Genomic DNA, 15841 nt, shown 5'->3' on the forward strand with positions numbered 1-15841 from the left:
TACCCTTGGGACGTGACTGGTGCTGAACCACAGAAAATGCCATGTCACAGAAAATAGTTTTTATTGTTTCATAAAATGCACAAAAATTGCATTGCCAGTTTCCAAGGCAAATTCCTTCAGTGATCGCCATATGTGAACCTGCAGCCTGCTAAATGCTGTCCTTGGTAAACTAGTTCAATTCTCTGTATACATCTTGTGTTCATTTATGTATTTATTTCACACAAATACTGTAGGAGTGAATTTTTATTCTAGATCTCAAATTTTGTTAATACAGAAAAATTTTGCTAATACCGGTGGCTGCTCTGCAAACTTATGGTGCCAGATTCAAAACTGGCTGGACCATGGGAGTTGTCAGACCACAGAATGTTGGACCCAGAGTGCTTCAACCTGTATTTTGAAGAACATAAACAATGTACTACATTGGCATTTTGTTTAGATTTACACTTTTGAATTAGTACAAGATGGAATCTGACAATTCTTTCTATTTTTTTGAACAAAGATTAGATTGTATTTATTATTATTGTTTAGATTAGACAATATTAAGACATAAGTAAATTCCTCCACTGATGAAATACCTGACCTGCAGGCTCTATTATTTGTTTTCAGTATGAATCTACGGGACTAGGACTAATCAGCAGCAGACTGCGAACCACACTGAGTAGAATTCAAGAAAGCCTTATTGATCTGGTGAGGAAGTGGATTTCTGAATTATTGCTTTAGTTAACAAATGATTTCAAAATTTGTTAGAGACTTGTACCCTCAAATTTAGAGAAATTTGTGGGCTTTCAGTACCAATGGCAAAGGGATCTGGATTCACAGTACATGAAACACAAAGGGTTGGCAAGCAGGTGATTAGAAAAACAGTAGAAATTTGGCCTTAATTGCAAGGGGTAGGAAGTATGAAAATATGGAAGTTTTGATGGAACTTTACCAGGGCATGTTGACACCAAGCTAAAGTACTGCATACTGTTTTGATCTCCATATTTAAGGAAGGATGCACTGGCTTTGGAGGCAGTGCAGACAAGGTTCATTAGGTTGACTCTGGGATGAAGGAGTTGATGTATGAAGAAAGGTTGAGCAAGTTGGGCTATACTCAGTGGAGTTTGGAAGAGTGAAAGGTGATCTATTGAAATGTAAATTTCTGAGGGGGATTAGCAGCTGGATATTGTGAGGATACTTCCCCTTGTTAGGGGTATCCTGAACTGGGAGGCATAGTTTCAAAATAAGGAGTTGCCTATTTTCAAAAGAATGGAGGAGGAATTTCTTTTCATAGTGTCATGATATTCTACAATTCTCTGGTCAAGAATGATGTGAGGACAGTCATGAATGAATTCAAGAAAGACTGATATATGGAGAGTGAAAATGGGAAAATACTGTGTGCAGAAAATGTACACGAGGTCAAGATTGGATCAGCTTGATCTTCTTGAATGGTGGAGCAGGCTTAAGGGGCCAACAGGCTTATTACTGCTGCTGTTTCTTATGTATTCATGAGAATAGAACAAAGACCTTGAAATAGGATTCAGTGCAAAAGATTGAGGGGGAAAATAATTAATTTAACTTATTCTTCAATAAGATAATTTATTTGTAAGGCACCAACTTTAATAACAGTAATTTTACACTAATATGCCAAAACTATATAAGCAGTGGTATGAATTTCCATTGTTCCTGTCATGCAAGTTTAAACGTTAAAAAATGTTTATTGAAATTTGCTTAAATTGATTTAACCAGACCAGCAATATGCATTCCATTATTGAAAACCCTTCAGTTACTAAAAAGAAATGATTATTTCCATTCCAACCTCCTGCAGAGTCATACTGCTTGCTTGATTGTTAATTAGCACAATGTCATCTGATTCTCTGCACACACAAATCCATTACATCTATTTTTAGTGCAACATAAACATGAAGAGAAACAGCATTAGAAACTTACTTTTCTCTTGATTCGTGCTGTGAGACAAGTAACACTGTGAGTATTAACTGTTTCAGCTGTTCAAGTTTTGGTTAAATGGTGACTTATCAGTTTTGTTTAAACTGAAGGTACACTCCCAGTTGACAGAAAAGTCATATTGTAGCTAATTGATTGTGGGTTTCCTGGTTCAAAAACAAGAGTTGAGTTATAATTATCTGTATTTTACTGAGTAGAAATAAAATTACTCAAATGATTAGATATGCATGACTGAGATTTTATAATCTCTGGTTAAATTGACGTCAACAAACTGTCCCCAGAAATCTCTGGCATAAATTCATCCTTTGCAGCTATTTGGACTTCATTCAAAAAGATTTCTAGCATCCAGCAGTAATCAAGTTGGCTGACCAACCAACTGCATCAACAAATTTTAACACGCACCAAATCTTTAAATGAGGTGAAGATGTAGAAACTACTTATCCCTTAAGTAGTTTCTACATCTTCTTATCTACTTATTTCTTTGCACGGGTATCAGCTTAAAAATATAGGTAGAAAAAAAAGTGTTTTTTTTCCACAAAAAGACTAGTGGTAATGAGGAAGTCCCATTTCTCCAAAAACCATAGATGTTCATTCAATGAAAGTCTCAAGACTGAGATTAGGGTTTTGTTACTTAAGGGTATCATTGATTTGGAGCAAAGGCAAGTAAATGAAGGTTCAGAGCAATTTTGATCTAATAGAATTATAAATTGGGGTTGAATTGATTGTGGATCTACTTTTGTCTTGTGGCCATTTAAAAGAGGAAATTGAAGTAGAAGACAACAGTACTGGAGCAGGTTGTTCACAAGGCAATTTTCACATTCTGGCTGGCTGGTTTATGTCAGTGAGGAGTCAGTATAATAAGGTCCAGAATTGAAACAAATGTTAGAAATTAATAGCAAATTAATCAGCCTCTGATGAAGGATGAAGGACTGAACATGGATTCCTCAAAACTGGTTAGTTGGGATCATGATGAAGGTTAAAGTGTTAAGTATCTGAAACACAGCCAAATATACCATTTCCAATTTTAACTGTGGCAGGAATATTGACAGGCAACCAGTCTGCTTGTGTAGGTGAATCGTTCATTTAAGTATTATAGCCAGCTGCCTGTCATTTAACCATCCAGTTTTTAATGCAGGGGAATCCTGACATCTTGTGAGACAGATGAAGTAGGAATGTTTCATTCAGGCCAGGCACCCTGTCCAGTGTGTGTGAACTCGCTCTCCCATCTGCCCCTCCATATCCACACACTTTAAATGTTCGCCTACCTTAAATACCTTCAGCTTTGATCTGATCTCCCAATAGTCTCCTATCTGTGGCCAGCACCTTTTGCTTAGCAAACACCACCTAATCTCCTATCCCCTCTCTCCAACTACCAGCAGATTCCCTCAGCCTCTATTACCAGTTGTCTTTCCCCATCCCCCATTGACCTTGCACTGCGTCGCTAACTGCTACTTGCTGTCGTTTATTGGTGACTGTTGGGCCACGTAACCCCAGAAGATTTACCTCCACACGTTCCAAGCCGATGCTTCAGTATTAAATCAAAGCATATAAACAAAATTAAACAAAAATTATCCTTCTGATATCTTGACACTGGATCAATAATTCTTAAATGTCCTAACAACAAACAGGATAGGAACTGCGTAGTTTCCCAAAAAGTGGGACCTCTAACAGCTTGAATGTAATTTTCAAAACCTGTGATCATCGATTGTTGCTATTTTTGTTTGAAGAGCATTGACTTGATGGACCAGAATCTCCTGCCTAATTCTCAAAGAATATCCAACAATATAGTTTATTATAGTAGATAAGATATTATAAGTGTAGCTTGACAGTGGATAAAAATATAAATTGTTAATGTTCTAATTTGGTCTTGTGGTCCCAAGCATTCCAGAGCATTTCCCTCAGTCAAATTCCTATTATTTTTGTCTACCTAATTATTTCATAAGCCATTTGTATTTGGGTCACTTGTTCATCTCCTGTTCCATTTATCTCACACTGTTTATAAATAATGCCCTTTTAAATTGCCCTCAAGTCCCAATTTCAACCTGAATTTCAGATTTTATGTTGCAAGAGTCCCCATGTGAACCTTTTCAACATGCATTTAAATTTCTTAACTGGAAAAATATTACTGGCAGCACATTATCGTAATCTTGCTGAGTCATGAAGTTTTTACTTAAGATATGTAATCTAATTTAGGTCAGAAAAATCATTCCATTGATTTAATTGCCAAAGCCTTTGTCACAACAGGTGTATCATTTGCGCTCTGTAACAAATGGGGTTGAGAATTGGGAAGTTTGTAATATTGAAACCTCTGAAACATAGATAACAGGTCAGCACTGCCAAATTCTCCAGGATTATCCTTCCCTAATAATTTATCCATCTTCAGTTTGTTCAAGTGTTCTCTAAATTATGTGACTAGCACAATAAAGTAGAAATTTGATGCTAAGAAATTTGAATTACCTCGGCATTTAAATTCCACATGATTGGAGTATTAATAAATCACTATTTAGCAGCCAGGATATTTATCAAAAAAATACCATACCAAGACCTTGCTGCTTTCTATAAACAGATTTTATAGAGCATTAATTCACATGTGGACTTTCACAACCTATTTATGCAGACTATTTACATTTGCTATGGGGCTACTTAAACATTAATTTAACCTGCTTAATTGTACTGCTTTTGTGTTGACCCTTGATAGCAAAATCATATTTTTCAGTGTTTGATTACGACAGCACCACCCACAGTAATTCCTGCAGATTTTTAGTGGTTTTAGAAAAGTAAAATGTCTCATTTTAAGCAGCTGTGGGAATAGTCAACTTTTGGGTGAACTCTAGCATGGTCTCTTTAGAAGATGATGATTTATTTTTCTCTTGCACATATTTAAGGTTAAGCATGTGATCATTTATTTTAAGGATGACCTTGCTTTGAAATCTAAAATGTGACAGCTATCAGAACCTTCCTAATCTTGATTACAATGTATTTGCCCATCTAGAATGCAGTTACTACTGTCTCAGAATCAGATTTATTATCACTGACTTGGATGTCATGAATTTTGTTGTTTTGCAGTAGCAGTACAGTGAGAAGACATAAAATTACTATAAGAATAAATAAATAGTGCAAAAAAAGAGGAATAACGAAATAGTGTTCATGGATTCATGGACCATTCAGAAATCTGATGGCGGAGGGGAAGAAGCTGTTCCAAAATCATTAAGTGTGGATCTTCAGGCTCCTGTACCTCCTTGCCAATGGTAGTAACGAGAAGAGGGCATGTCCTGGATGGTGTGGGTCCTTAGTGATGCATGCTGCTGCCTTAAAGATGTCCTCAATGGTGGGGAAGGGTTCTGCCCACGATGGAGCTGGCTGAGTGTGCAACCCACTACAGCCTCTTGCGATCCTGTGCATTGGAGCCTCCATATTAATCTGTAATGCAACCAGTCAGAATGCTCTCCAGTGTACATTTCCAGTGCCATACCAAATCTTCACAAACTCCTAACCAAGTAGAGCAGCTGACATTTCTCCTTCGTGATTACGTCGATGTGTTGGGCCCAGGATAGATCCTCCGAGACATTTACACCCAGGAACTTGAAGCTGCTCACGATTTCCACCACTGACTGCTCAATGATGAAAAGCGTGTGTTCTCCCAACTTCCCCTTCCTGAAGTCCACAGTCAATTCCTTGGTCTTGCTGATGTTGGGTGAGAGGTTGTTGTTGCGACACCACTCAACCAACCGATCTATCTCACTCCTGTACACCACCTCGTCCCCAACTGAGAATCTACCAACAACAGTGGTGTCATCGGTGAATTTATATAACATTCAAGCTGTGCCTAGCAACACAGTCATGAGTGTAGAGAGAGTGGAGCAGTGGGCTAAGCACGCATCCTTGAGGTGCACCTGTGTTGATTGTCAGTGAGGAGGAGATGTTACTACCAATCTGCACTGACTGTGGTCTCTTGATAAGGAAGTCGAGGATCCAGTTGCAGAGGGAGGTACAGAGGCCCAGGTTTTGAAGTTGTTAATTAATACTGAGGGGATGATGGTGTTGAATGCCAAGCTGTAAGCAGTAAACAGCAGCCTGACACATATTTTGCTGTTGTCTAGATGCTCCAAAGCAGAGTGGAGAGTCAGTGAGATTGTACCCACTGTTGACCTGTTGTGACATGAGGCAAATTGCAGTGGGTCCAGGTCCTTGCTCAGGCAGGAGTTAATTCTAGTCATAACCAACTTCTCAAAGCACTTCATCACAGTGGATGTGAGTGCTACAAGGTGATAGTCATTGAGGCAACTCACCCTGCTCTTCTTGGGCACCGGTATGAATGCTGCCCTTTTGAAGCAGGTGGGACCCTCAGACCACAGCAGTGAGAGGTTGAAGATGTCCTTGAACACTCCAGCCAGTTGGTTGGCACAGGTTTTCAGTATCTGGCGCGGTACACCGTTGGGGCCTGATGCCTTGCGAGGGTTCACCTTTTTGAAGGATGTTCTGACACAGAGATCACAGGGTTGTTGGATGCTGTGGGGATTAGCATGGGTGTAGTGTTATTCTCCTTTTCAAAGAGTGCATGAAAGGTGTTGAGCTCATCACAGAGTGATGCATCACTGCCATTTATGCTGTTAGGTTCCGCCTTATAGGAAGTAACACATGCAAACCCTGCCACAGCTGTCGTGCATCCGATTGCGTCTCTAACCACATGGAATTGCCTTTTTGTTCTCATGATGGCCTTCCGTAGGTTGTACCTGAACTTCTTGTAGGGTTCTGGATCGCCGGTCTTGAACGCCACAGATCTAGCCCTCAGCAGACTACGAATCTCCTGGTTCATCCATCCAGTTTGGTTTGGCTTCTGGTTTGGGAAAACTCGGTATGTTCTCAACAGCACACTCATCCATGCAGGTCTTGAAGTTGTTGACGGCTGTGGCATATTAATTCAGTTCCGAAGATGAATCCCTGAATATGGTCCAGTCCACCGATTCAAAGCAGTGCTGTAAACAGTCCGTCGCCTCCCTTGACCATACCTTCGCAGTCCTCACCACTGGTGCTGTGGTCCTCAGTCTCTTTGTAGAATATCAATTTTGTGTTCTGAAAGCAAAAAAAAACCTAAGTGTTCCAAAAAAGGTAATATATAATATTTAATTGAAACAGTTATCTGTGGAATATTAAATTGGCTATGTTTATTACACAGTTCTTTAGCACGTTTCATCTGTTGTACCCTCTCATTTGCAGCTGCAAATATCTACCACTAGATGGCAGTTTGTACACTCCAAAAGCTGCAGAGCTCCACATCCAAAGCTTATTAGTATCACTGGTTTTTGAGTAAAGAGAAAAATTGTTCTGTTCTGGCATTTCACAAGAACAATGACTAATATCTAAATAGCAGCTTTGACATAGCAAACCAGCTCAAGACACTTCACTGGAACATAACTGGACAAAAGTCCCCCACTGAGGATTGGCACAGTTGGTTATAGAGGTAAGTTTTAGCAAATTCCTTGAGGGAAATAGAGATGGAATTCCAAAGTTTAAGCCCTAAGCTGCTGAAGCCATGCTTCCCTGTGGTGGAGCAGATCAGTTCAGACCACAATGACCAAAGAAGAAAAGCCATTTAGGCTATTCCTATTTGCTAACTCTCAGTCAGTAATCTTGTAGGTTTCAGCAATTAAAGTGCTCACCCAGGTACCATGTAAATGAGGGAGAAGGTTTCCATCTCTGTCACCATTCAGATTCTGTCACTCTATTGGTTAAAAATAAGATGGTCAACTCCCTTCTTATCCTTCTACCAATGGTGGAGCAGATAAAACTAGGGATGATGAAGAGACTAGAATTGCATCCGAGTGTTGTAGGGCTCTGGAAGAAATTGGAAAGAGCAAGGCCATAAGGAATTTGAAACAAGGATACGAAATCTATGTCTTCTAGCTATTGATCCCCCATCCATAAGATACAGGTCCTGCCTAGGCTTCTTATTTGTTTTATACAGCTTGAATAAATCTCCCCTCAGTTTTCTTCCAGAGAAAACAAAATCAGCCTAGTCAATTTCTCCTCATGACTAAATTTCTCTATCCATGACAACATCACAAATCCTTTGCACCTTTCTTTTGCCACTTTCTTCTTCCTGTATGTGATGACCAGAACTGTACACTAGATATTGGTCTAGCCAGACTCAACTATGACATCAAGGTTAGGAGCATGTAGTACAGTTTCTGGATGCCAGGGAAAGGGATAGAGTCAATAGAATTTACAGAACTGTGCTAGCTCGGCAAACACTACAATTAAAGACAAAATCATTTTCATTTTATACGGTTATCAGTTGGAACTATAATTTATTTTGACCCTAAATAATTTTTTAACTTGTAACATTTCATAATGAGCTGTCCATTTGAAGCCATTAAATTACTTCAAAAAGATTTGGGGAAAAATTGAGCAAATTAGTAGGCTGCTACAGCACTGAGCAAAACACAAATTACAGAGCAGCAAAGCTGCAGTTTTGAAGCTATACAAAGATGAAGATTTCAGCTACTGACTCAGTGTGGCTTTAATAAGATTCTAATCACATTAGGACACGCCTGCTGATGTGTAGAAAACCTGGCAGAAGACTGAAAATCCATAAGAAATCTGTCTTTTTATCAATAGCAGGCTTGGAGATCTGCCAATTCTATAACTGAATAGAATTAGTTGGAAGCACAGCTAGTTCTGGAGCATGTGTTTTCACTAGTATGGTTAACGTGTTGTATGGCCCCTGGCTTTTACGTTATCTAATACTCTCGGCTATTTTTTTGATCTCAAGGAGGGAATAGATTTGGCTAAGAACTGGCTTCAGCAGTGGTGGTGACCTGGGGAGATGGCACAGAACGCAAATTCATGTGGTGCTTTCTGGCTGAAGGTGTTTGCGTTTGCTTCACCCTCATCTTTGTCACTCAAGCTGACCTCTACTGTCATTGAGGATGGAGTTGTTCTTGGAGCTACCTGCTGATTTCTTGCTGTTCTACTCCAGGGCTCCAATCTTTGCCTTTTCTCCTATTTGTAATTTTCACCCAAAATGTAATTCTCCCATTGTGTTTACTTTCTTGCATTATGGGTGCAGTAGTCATGTATCTTTGGAAGAAGATACATTTTAGGAAAAATTGAAAGAAACCAGAGTGAAATAGAAAGTTATGTCGAAGGTTGAATAAAGAAAGGTAGGAGAAACCTCACGTACAGCATGAATATCACTGCGGGCAGGATGGCCCGAACAACCTGATTCTATGCTGTATGTTGTATACAAGCACACCTTACCTAACCCTTTTTTTTCCTCAATTTGAAAATTGTGTTCTTTCTACTGCCAGTATATTGCGGCTATCTTATTGGATTATGAACTAGCTCAGCATTGTGTAATGTTTGCTATATCTAGCAGATTGATGACGATAAATTTGAATAGTCTTTAAAATTATTGAATGTAGGCTTTGCTTTCCTTCTTCATTTTCATTTCCTTTGTACTTTTGTTTTCTGCTTTCTGTATTAATTATCCTTGGTTGCTTTCCCTGAATCTAATTCCATAGAGCTGACAGCTTAGGAATTCCACTCCAGAGCACTTTAGATCTCTGTCTATCTTGTAACTACTTTATACTTTTAGTATTTAAACTGTTTAAAGTTTAAGAGCATTAACTATTTGTGCTTCATCATCTATATGTCAACCATTTCATGGGCAAAAAGAAATAAAATTCCTTTCCAGTTTCAAAATGTGTAAACTTTTTATTGTAACACAAATTTTCTTCTGTTCAATGTTAACATGAAGGAATCTGCTTGGGTCTAAATGATCTCTTGGTCTTTCCTTTTTATTGTCACAAGTGTTTCAGTTTCTATGAAGTGAAGTAGTCAAGCCCAGAAGTCAATTCATGAAACATGCTTGAGCAGTGGAGGAAGACATTAATCTCTGGCCACTTTGCCTCCTACAGTGTTCTTTGCTGGAGCTGTAAAATTTGGCTCTTGGGGATGTGGGCTGTGGGAAGTTGGGTACTAAATGAAGGTCAGAATAGTCTAAGCTCAAAGGTGAGATTCAGCATTTCTAATATGTGAAACAAGCACCAAGTATTTTAAATGGCTGTTCATAACCTGTTGTTTTGCTTTTAAGATCATTGAATACTATTTGTTAAAATAAGAATCATATCTTCCTGCCTTTATCTGCATAAATGGCTGGTTGTGGAAACCAGCAAGCTAAATGCAAGCTCAGGAACTGAACTCAGAAAATGAGTATCTGCAGTTGTTTATTTAATAGGGTACCAATTTGGCATGGCAGGAAAAATGAAAGACAAGGAACTTGTTATTCAACTAACAAGCAAATGGCACATCTGTGTGTCCATTTGAGTTCAGTACAACCAAGTTATTGTTTGCTTCATAATTACGAGCCTGATTACTGCATTCCTGATTTTTGAGGTGCATAACTGGATGGTTTTGCTCTGTAGATTTTCATCAGACCTGACATTATATTGCACGCTTGAAGTTAGTAATAGTGATTAATTATTTGGTTAAATTCTATGTGTGGTTTAAATTTAGATATATTAATAACAAAATTATGTGAATATCATTTTTAATGTTCAGCAAACCAAGTTTTTCAGTTATTATAAACTCTTGAGAGGCATGCTCACAAATGCAAACATATATTCTCCTCTTTTTGTCTCTGCTTTTTTCCCCTAAAATAAATAGCCAAGCAAGTTTTGCTTTAAAAGAAAATGTTGATCTATATAAAGAAAATGCTGGAAGTACTCAGCAGGTCTGGCAGTAAGTTTGTTTCAGGTCCCTGCCCTTTTGTCAGAACTAGGAAAAGTTAGAAAATAAGCATGTTTAAAGTTGTAGGGAGGGTGAGGAAAGGATGGAGGGAGCAAAGGAACATCTATTAAGACACAAGAAACTGCAGATGCTGAAATCTGAAACAAAAAACAAACTGCTGGAGGAATTCAATGGGTCAAGCAGCATCTGTGGAGGCAAAAGGACAGTCGACGTTTGGAGTTAAGACTCTGCATCAGGACTGAGAGTGTAAGGAGAAAAGAGCCAGTTTAAAGAGGTGTGAGGGAGGGGTGAGTGGGGGCTGGTAGGTGATTGGTGGAACCAGCTGAAGTAGAGGATAGTGGAGCCAGGTGGGGGGAGGGGGTAAGAATGAGGCTGAAAGGTGATGTGGAACAGATTATTGGCAGATGGAGCCAGGTGGTCAAGAGATACTAAATGATAGTGGGGTCAGCTACTGGAGAGTGAAAGCTTGTTTATCATAGTGGGTCTGTCTGGAGGAAAGGAGGTCACAGAGGAAAGAAAACAAAACTACGTTGGAACTTGTTGTGAGACAAGTTCGTAAGGTCTCAAAGGGCAAAGACTCCGGACACAGTCTTTGGAGTTAAAATGATTTATTTGCAAAGACAAACGCAGGACAGGATGAACGGGAACAAACGCACTCATGCACACACACGGGTGATAGCGAACGAGGGGGAAATCGCAACAAGGGTGAGATGCGTGCGCGCGCACACACCCCCACCAAACTGGGTACAAACAAATCAAGGAAGAAACAATACGGTGCCTGTCACCCCTCGACTCAGTGCAGGCATCGGCTCTACGCTACCGGGAATCTACTTAGGACGCTCCTAACCCTTGTGGAAGTGCACACTCTTACCAATGGCCTCTTCAGCATTGTTTCACGATTCCTGGAGCAATCAAAAAAGAGTGAACCACACACATGTGGCATTCTTTATAGTGCTGGAGGGCTGGTGGTCCAGCCCAGGTAATTCAGACAAGCCAATGGCTCAGGGCCAGGTACAAAGGTATTTACAGAGGCCAGTGGTTAAGTGTGTGCACTAATGGATGGGTGGAGCCAGACCTTGATTGACAGTGATGTGACTTTCAACCAGGTGGTCAATGGTGTCATGTGACAACCATGACCCTTCACAATACAGAACTGTAGGGTTGGAAAGACCTGAAGATGTTGAAAATCTGAAATAAAATAGTGAATGCTAGAAATAGTCAGCAAATCAGGTAGCATCTCTGAAGTGAGAGAAAATGCTTATCATTACAAGCTGAAGACCTTTTATTAGATCTGACCATTTCTGAAGCAAACAGGAAGACTTGCCATCTGAAATTGTTAAATTCAGTGTTGAGTTTAGAGGGCTGCAACATACTTAAACGGAAGATGAGATGTTCCTCATAATTCAAATTGGATTGGGATGGAGAATTAAATGGGGCAATTGGAGTCTCGTGGTTACCCTGTGCGCTGAATGGGGGTGAATCACAAAGCAGTCACCACATTTAAAGTTGGTTTTTCCAACGTAGAATATATCCCATTTTGTGCACTAAAGGGAGTACACTATATTGAATTGCTGGTTAATCTTACAGGAGTATTTGGGTCCTTGGATGGTGGGACAGAAAGGTAGAAGAACTGGAATTGCATGGGAAGGTGCCATGAGAAGGAAATTGAGTGGAAATGGAAGAGTGAAGCATGGAGTTAAGGAGGAAGAGTCCCTTCAGAATGCTGAAAGGGCAGGGGAATGGACGATGTGTCTGGTGGTGGTATCACTTTGAAAGTGGCAAAAATCATGAAGATGATCCATTGAATGTAAAAGCTGGTGAGGTGGAAGGTGAGGACAAGGGGGGGCCAGGACTTTGATTTGATCCAGCTGGGAAGCAAGGGGTGAGAGCAGAGGTACAGGAAATAGAACAGACTGGGTTGAGACTCCTGTCAACTGTGAAGAAGGGGAAGTCACAGCTAAGGAAGAAGGAAGTCCTCTCAGAACTGCTGGCATGGAAGATGCAGTTGTCTTGAATGGATGTGTTGAAGCTGAATAAATTGGGAGAATGGAATGGAATCCACAGGAAACGGGGTGGGAGGAGGCATTGTCAAGATAGCTATGGGAATTCTGTGAGCCTGTAATGGCTCAAATGTTGATTTTGTTCCCTCAATTTTCTGTAAATAATTTTGAAAACCATTAATAAAACATCAAGAAAATAATTCCAGCAGTACTTTGACAGTGCTATGCAATGAAGGAAAGCCTCTTCCATCCATTCTTTGTTCCACTTCCAAATGCTTAATAAAAGTGTGATAAAATAATTTGGTTATTTTTGCTATAGACTAATGTACAGTTGAATATCTTTAAAACATATAGGTGCTACATGTGTGTAGAATTCAGTAGCAGTTTCAGTTGAGAAGTTTTTCACTCTAACTTCTTCCATATGCACTCTGCCTAAATTGTTCAGAATTTGTTTTGACAGGTTTGCACCAGTAAGTGAACATTGCTGTCAAAGAAGAGTGCTGTTCTTGTCGAGACCTCCTTTTTTGTTTAGACAAGTTGTATAACTAGAAGTAGATGTGGTAGACAGGTGATGTTTATTCCCCATTAAGTCATTGTCAGTTTTAGAATGGCCACAAAGGAAACAAGAATATTCTTAAAATAGTACAAGTTGTGTTGTGCACTTTGTACTTAATAATTGCATACACCTGGTTCTACTTATTTTGGAATGCAGTGATTTAGAAATATTTTCGTATATTGTTGCAATATAGTTAAAGAACACAATAGGGAAGTAATAGCTTCTGACCTCTAAGCTTTCTAAAAATGTTAAATAACCCCTGGCATGGTCATCACCAAACAAAGGATAATTCCCAGCTTCTAGCTAGGGTTCATTTTATTGGTATTTATTTTATATGAAGCAAAAAAATGAAAGTCACAGACATCTGTAACACAGAAGGAGGCCATTCAACCTATTGTGTGTGCTGGCTGAAAATACTATCCAGGCTAATGCCACTTTCCAACTCCCATCTATTGTGGGTACTTGGTATCCAGAGAAATCAAGATTTAGAAGTCCCACTCTTTATCTATTGTGATATCATTTGTCTGAATCCTCTTTTCCTTTCATGCCTCCCACTAATCTGTTCATGGCATACTTTTTACCAGGTCACATCTTAGTTTAGTAAAAGTGGTATGCTCACAACCACCAAAAAGCATTGATGACCCCATCATGCCCTGAAACAAAGTCTCTGCTACCCCAGCCCCCTCCAGTTGATGTTGCTGCTCCTGATGTATTTTAAGAATTCCATGTCCTCTAAGCAATTAAATTGATTTATTTAACAATGGGTAGTTAAAATTCATAATTGTTCTTATTTTTTTTACTTCTCAGAAATTTACCTCTTAATTTGCTCTATTTTCCATTTAACAGTTTAAAGGGCTGCAGTACACTTCCAATGGTATACTAGGCAGGTTATTGCAAGGGTATAAAGTTCAAATGTAGTCTTGCTAGAACTATGCCGGACGTTAGTCAGACCAGACCTCCCCATTTATGAATTAGAAAAAGTTTAGAGAAGGATCACTAGACCGAATGAAGAGGTTATCTGATAAGATGGAGATGAAGAGAAATTCCTTCCTTGAGGGTAGTGAATCTTTGGAACACTGTACCCCAGAGAGCTTTGAATGTGACACAAGATTGTGATAGATTATTGGAATTTAGGAGAATTGAGTGTTCTAAGAACAGGCAGGAAACTGGAGTTGAAGATGCAATCAGCTGGGAGCCAGATGGCCTACTCCTGTGTACTTATTTTTTATTCTTCATTTCAACAGGGTATAGCACAGCTTTGTGGGTCGAAGGGCCTGGATTGTGCTGTAATTGTTCTATGTTCTATTTCTAGCTTTCCTTTTCTCCCTTATGAATCTGCTCTTAAAGTTCCCATCCCTTTGCTCAGCTAGTTCATATATTACAATAATAAAAAAAACTCCTCATTATAATATTGAGGTATTCCACATTTAGTTCGTATTGATTTCATCTCCCAGAACTGTTTTCCAAGGTTCAGGAATCTAAATCCAACCCTCCTACAGTGCACAAAGAGATCATTGTCGACCTTTAAGCACTTAGATGGACTTGGAAATATTAGAGAACCAAGGGTCTAATGAAAATGTCTAATGAAACTGAAGGCAATAGTTTTTGTAAGAAAGAAGTAGTGCTGTAGAAATTCTTGAGCTTGAAAGAAGGACTGATTATCTACATCCCAGAGTTTTACGAGGTTGCTTTAGAGGTGGTGAGTGCTCTGGTTATCATCTAAAATTCTGTAGATTCTAGAATTGTTCCTGTGGATTGGAGGATACCACATGTGATCCTGGTATTTAAGAACAGAAGGACTTATCAAAGGCCAAAGACCTATGATGTATTTAGGGAAAAAAACTAACTAGAGAGACAATAGGGCCCCTCAAAGACCAAAGGGGACACCAATGTGTGGAGCCATAGGAGATGGGCAAGGTCCTCAACAGATATTTCTCTTCTGTTTTTACCGTGGAGAAGATGTGAAGATTTCGGAACTAGGAAAAGTAAATGGGGAGGTTTTGGGGATAGTCTGCATTACAGTAGAAGAGGTGTTGGATGCCTTAAAAGGTATGAAGGTAGACAAATCTCCAGGGCCTGACCAGATATATCCAAAAACACTGTGGGAGGCTTGAGAAAAAATTGCAGGAGCCTTGGTGGAGATATTTGCATCATCGTTAGCTATGTGTGAGGTGCCAGTAGACTGGAGGGTATCAAATGTTTTGTCTATATTTAAGAAGGGCAGCAAAGAAAAACCTGGGAATTTGGAGTACATGGACATGTTTCACTGAAAGTGGAGTCGCAAGTAGACAGGGTGGTGAAAAAAGGTTTTGACAAACTGGCCTCAAGTCAGGGCATTGAGTATAAAAGTTGGGAGGTCATGGTGCAGTCGTACAGGCCGCACTTGAAGTATTGTGTTTAATTATGGTCACTCTGAAAGATGTTATTAAACTGGAAAGAGTGCAGAAAAGATTTACAAGGATGCTGCCAGGATTTGAGAAACTGAGTTATAGGGAGAGGCTTGACGTGCTGGGACTTTTATTCGGAGCGTAGGAGAGGTGATCTTATAGAGGTATATAATATCATCAGTGGCATACATAGGGTGAATTCA

General features: G+C 39.5%; 1 protein-coding gene across 1 annotated transcript in view; it reads left to right on the forward strand.

Moving 5' to 3' along the window:
* vps50 (VPS50 EARP/GARPII complex subunit) overlaps nucleotides 1-15841 on the forward strand; it is a 127901-nt gene that overhangs the window by 96767 nt on the left and 15293 nt on the right. The window contains exon 22 of the mRNA XM_052015828.1: nucleotides 607-687. Coding sequence (XP_051871788.1) covers nucleotides 607-687 — 81 coding nt within the window. The remainder of the gene's footprint in view (nucleotides 1-606; nucleotides 688-15841) is intronic.

Source organism: Pristis pectinata, chromosome 5 (assembly GCF_009764475.1).
Source record: "Pristis pectinata isolate sPriPec2 chromosome 5, sPriPec2.1.pri, whole genome shotgun sequence".
NCBI classification, from domain to species: domain Eukaryota; kingdom Metazoa; phylum Chordata; class Chondrichthyes; order Rhinopristiformes; family Pristidae; genus Pristis; species Pristis pectinata.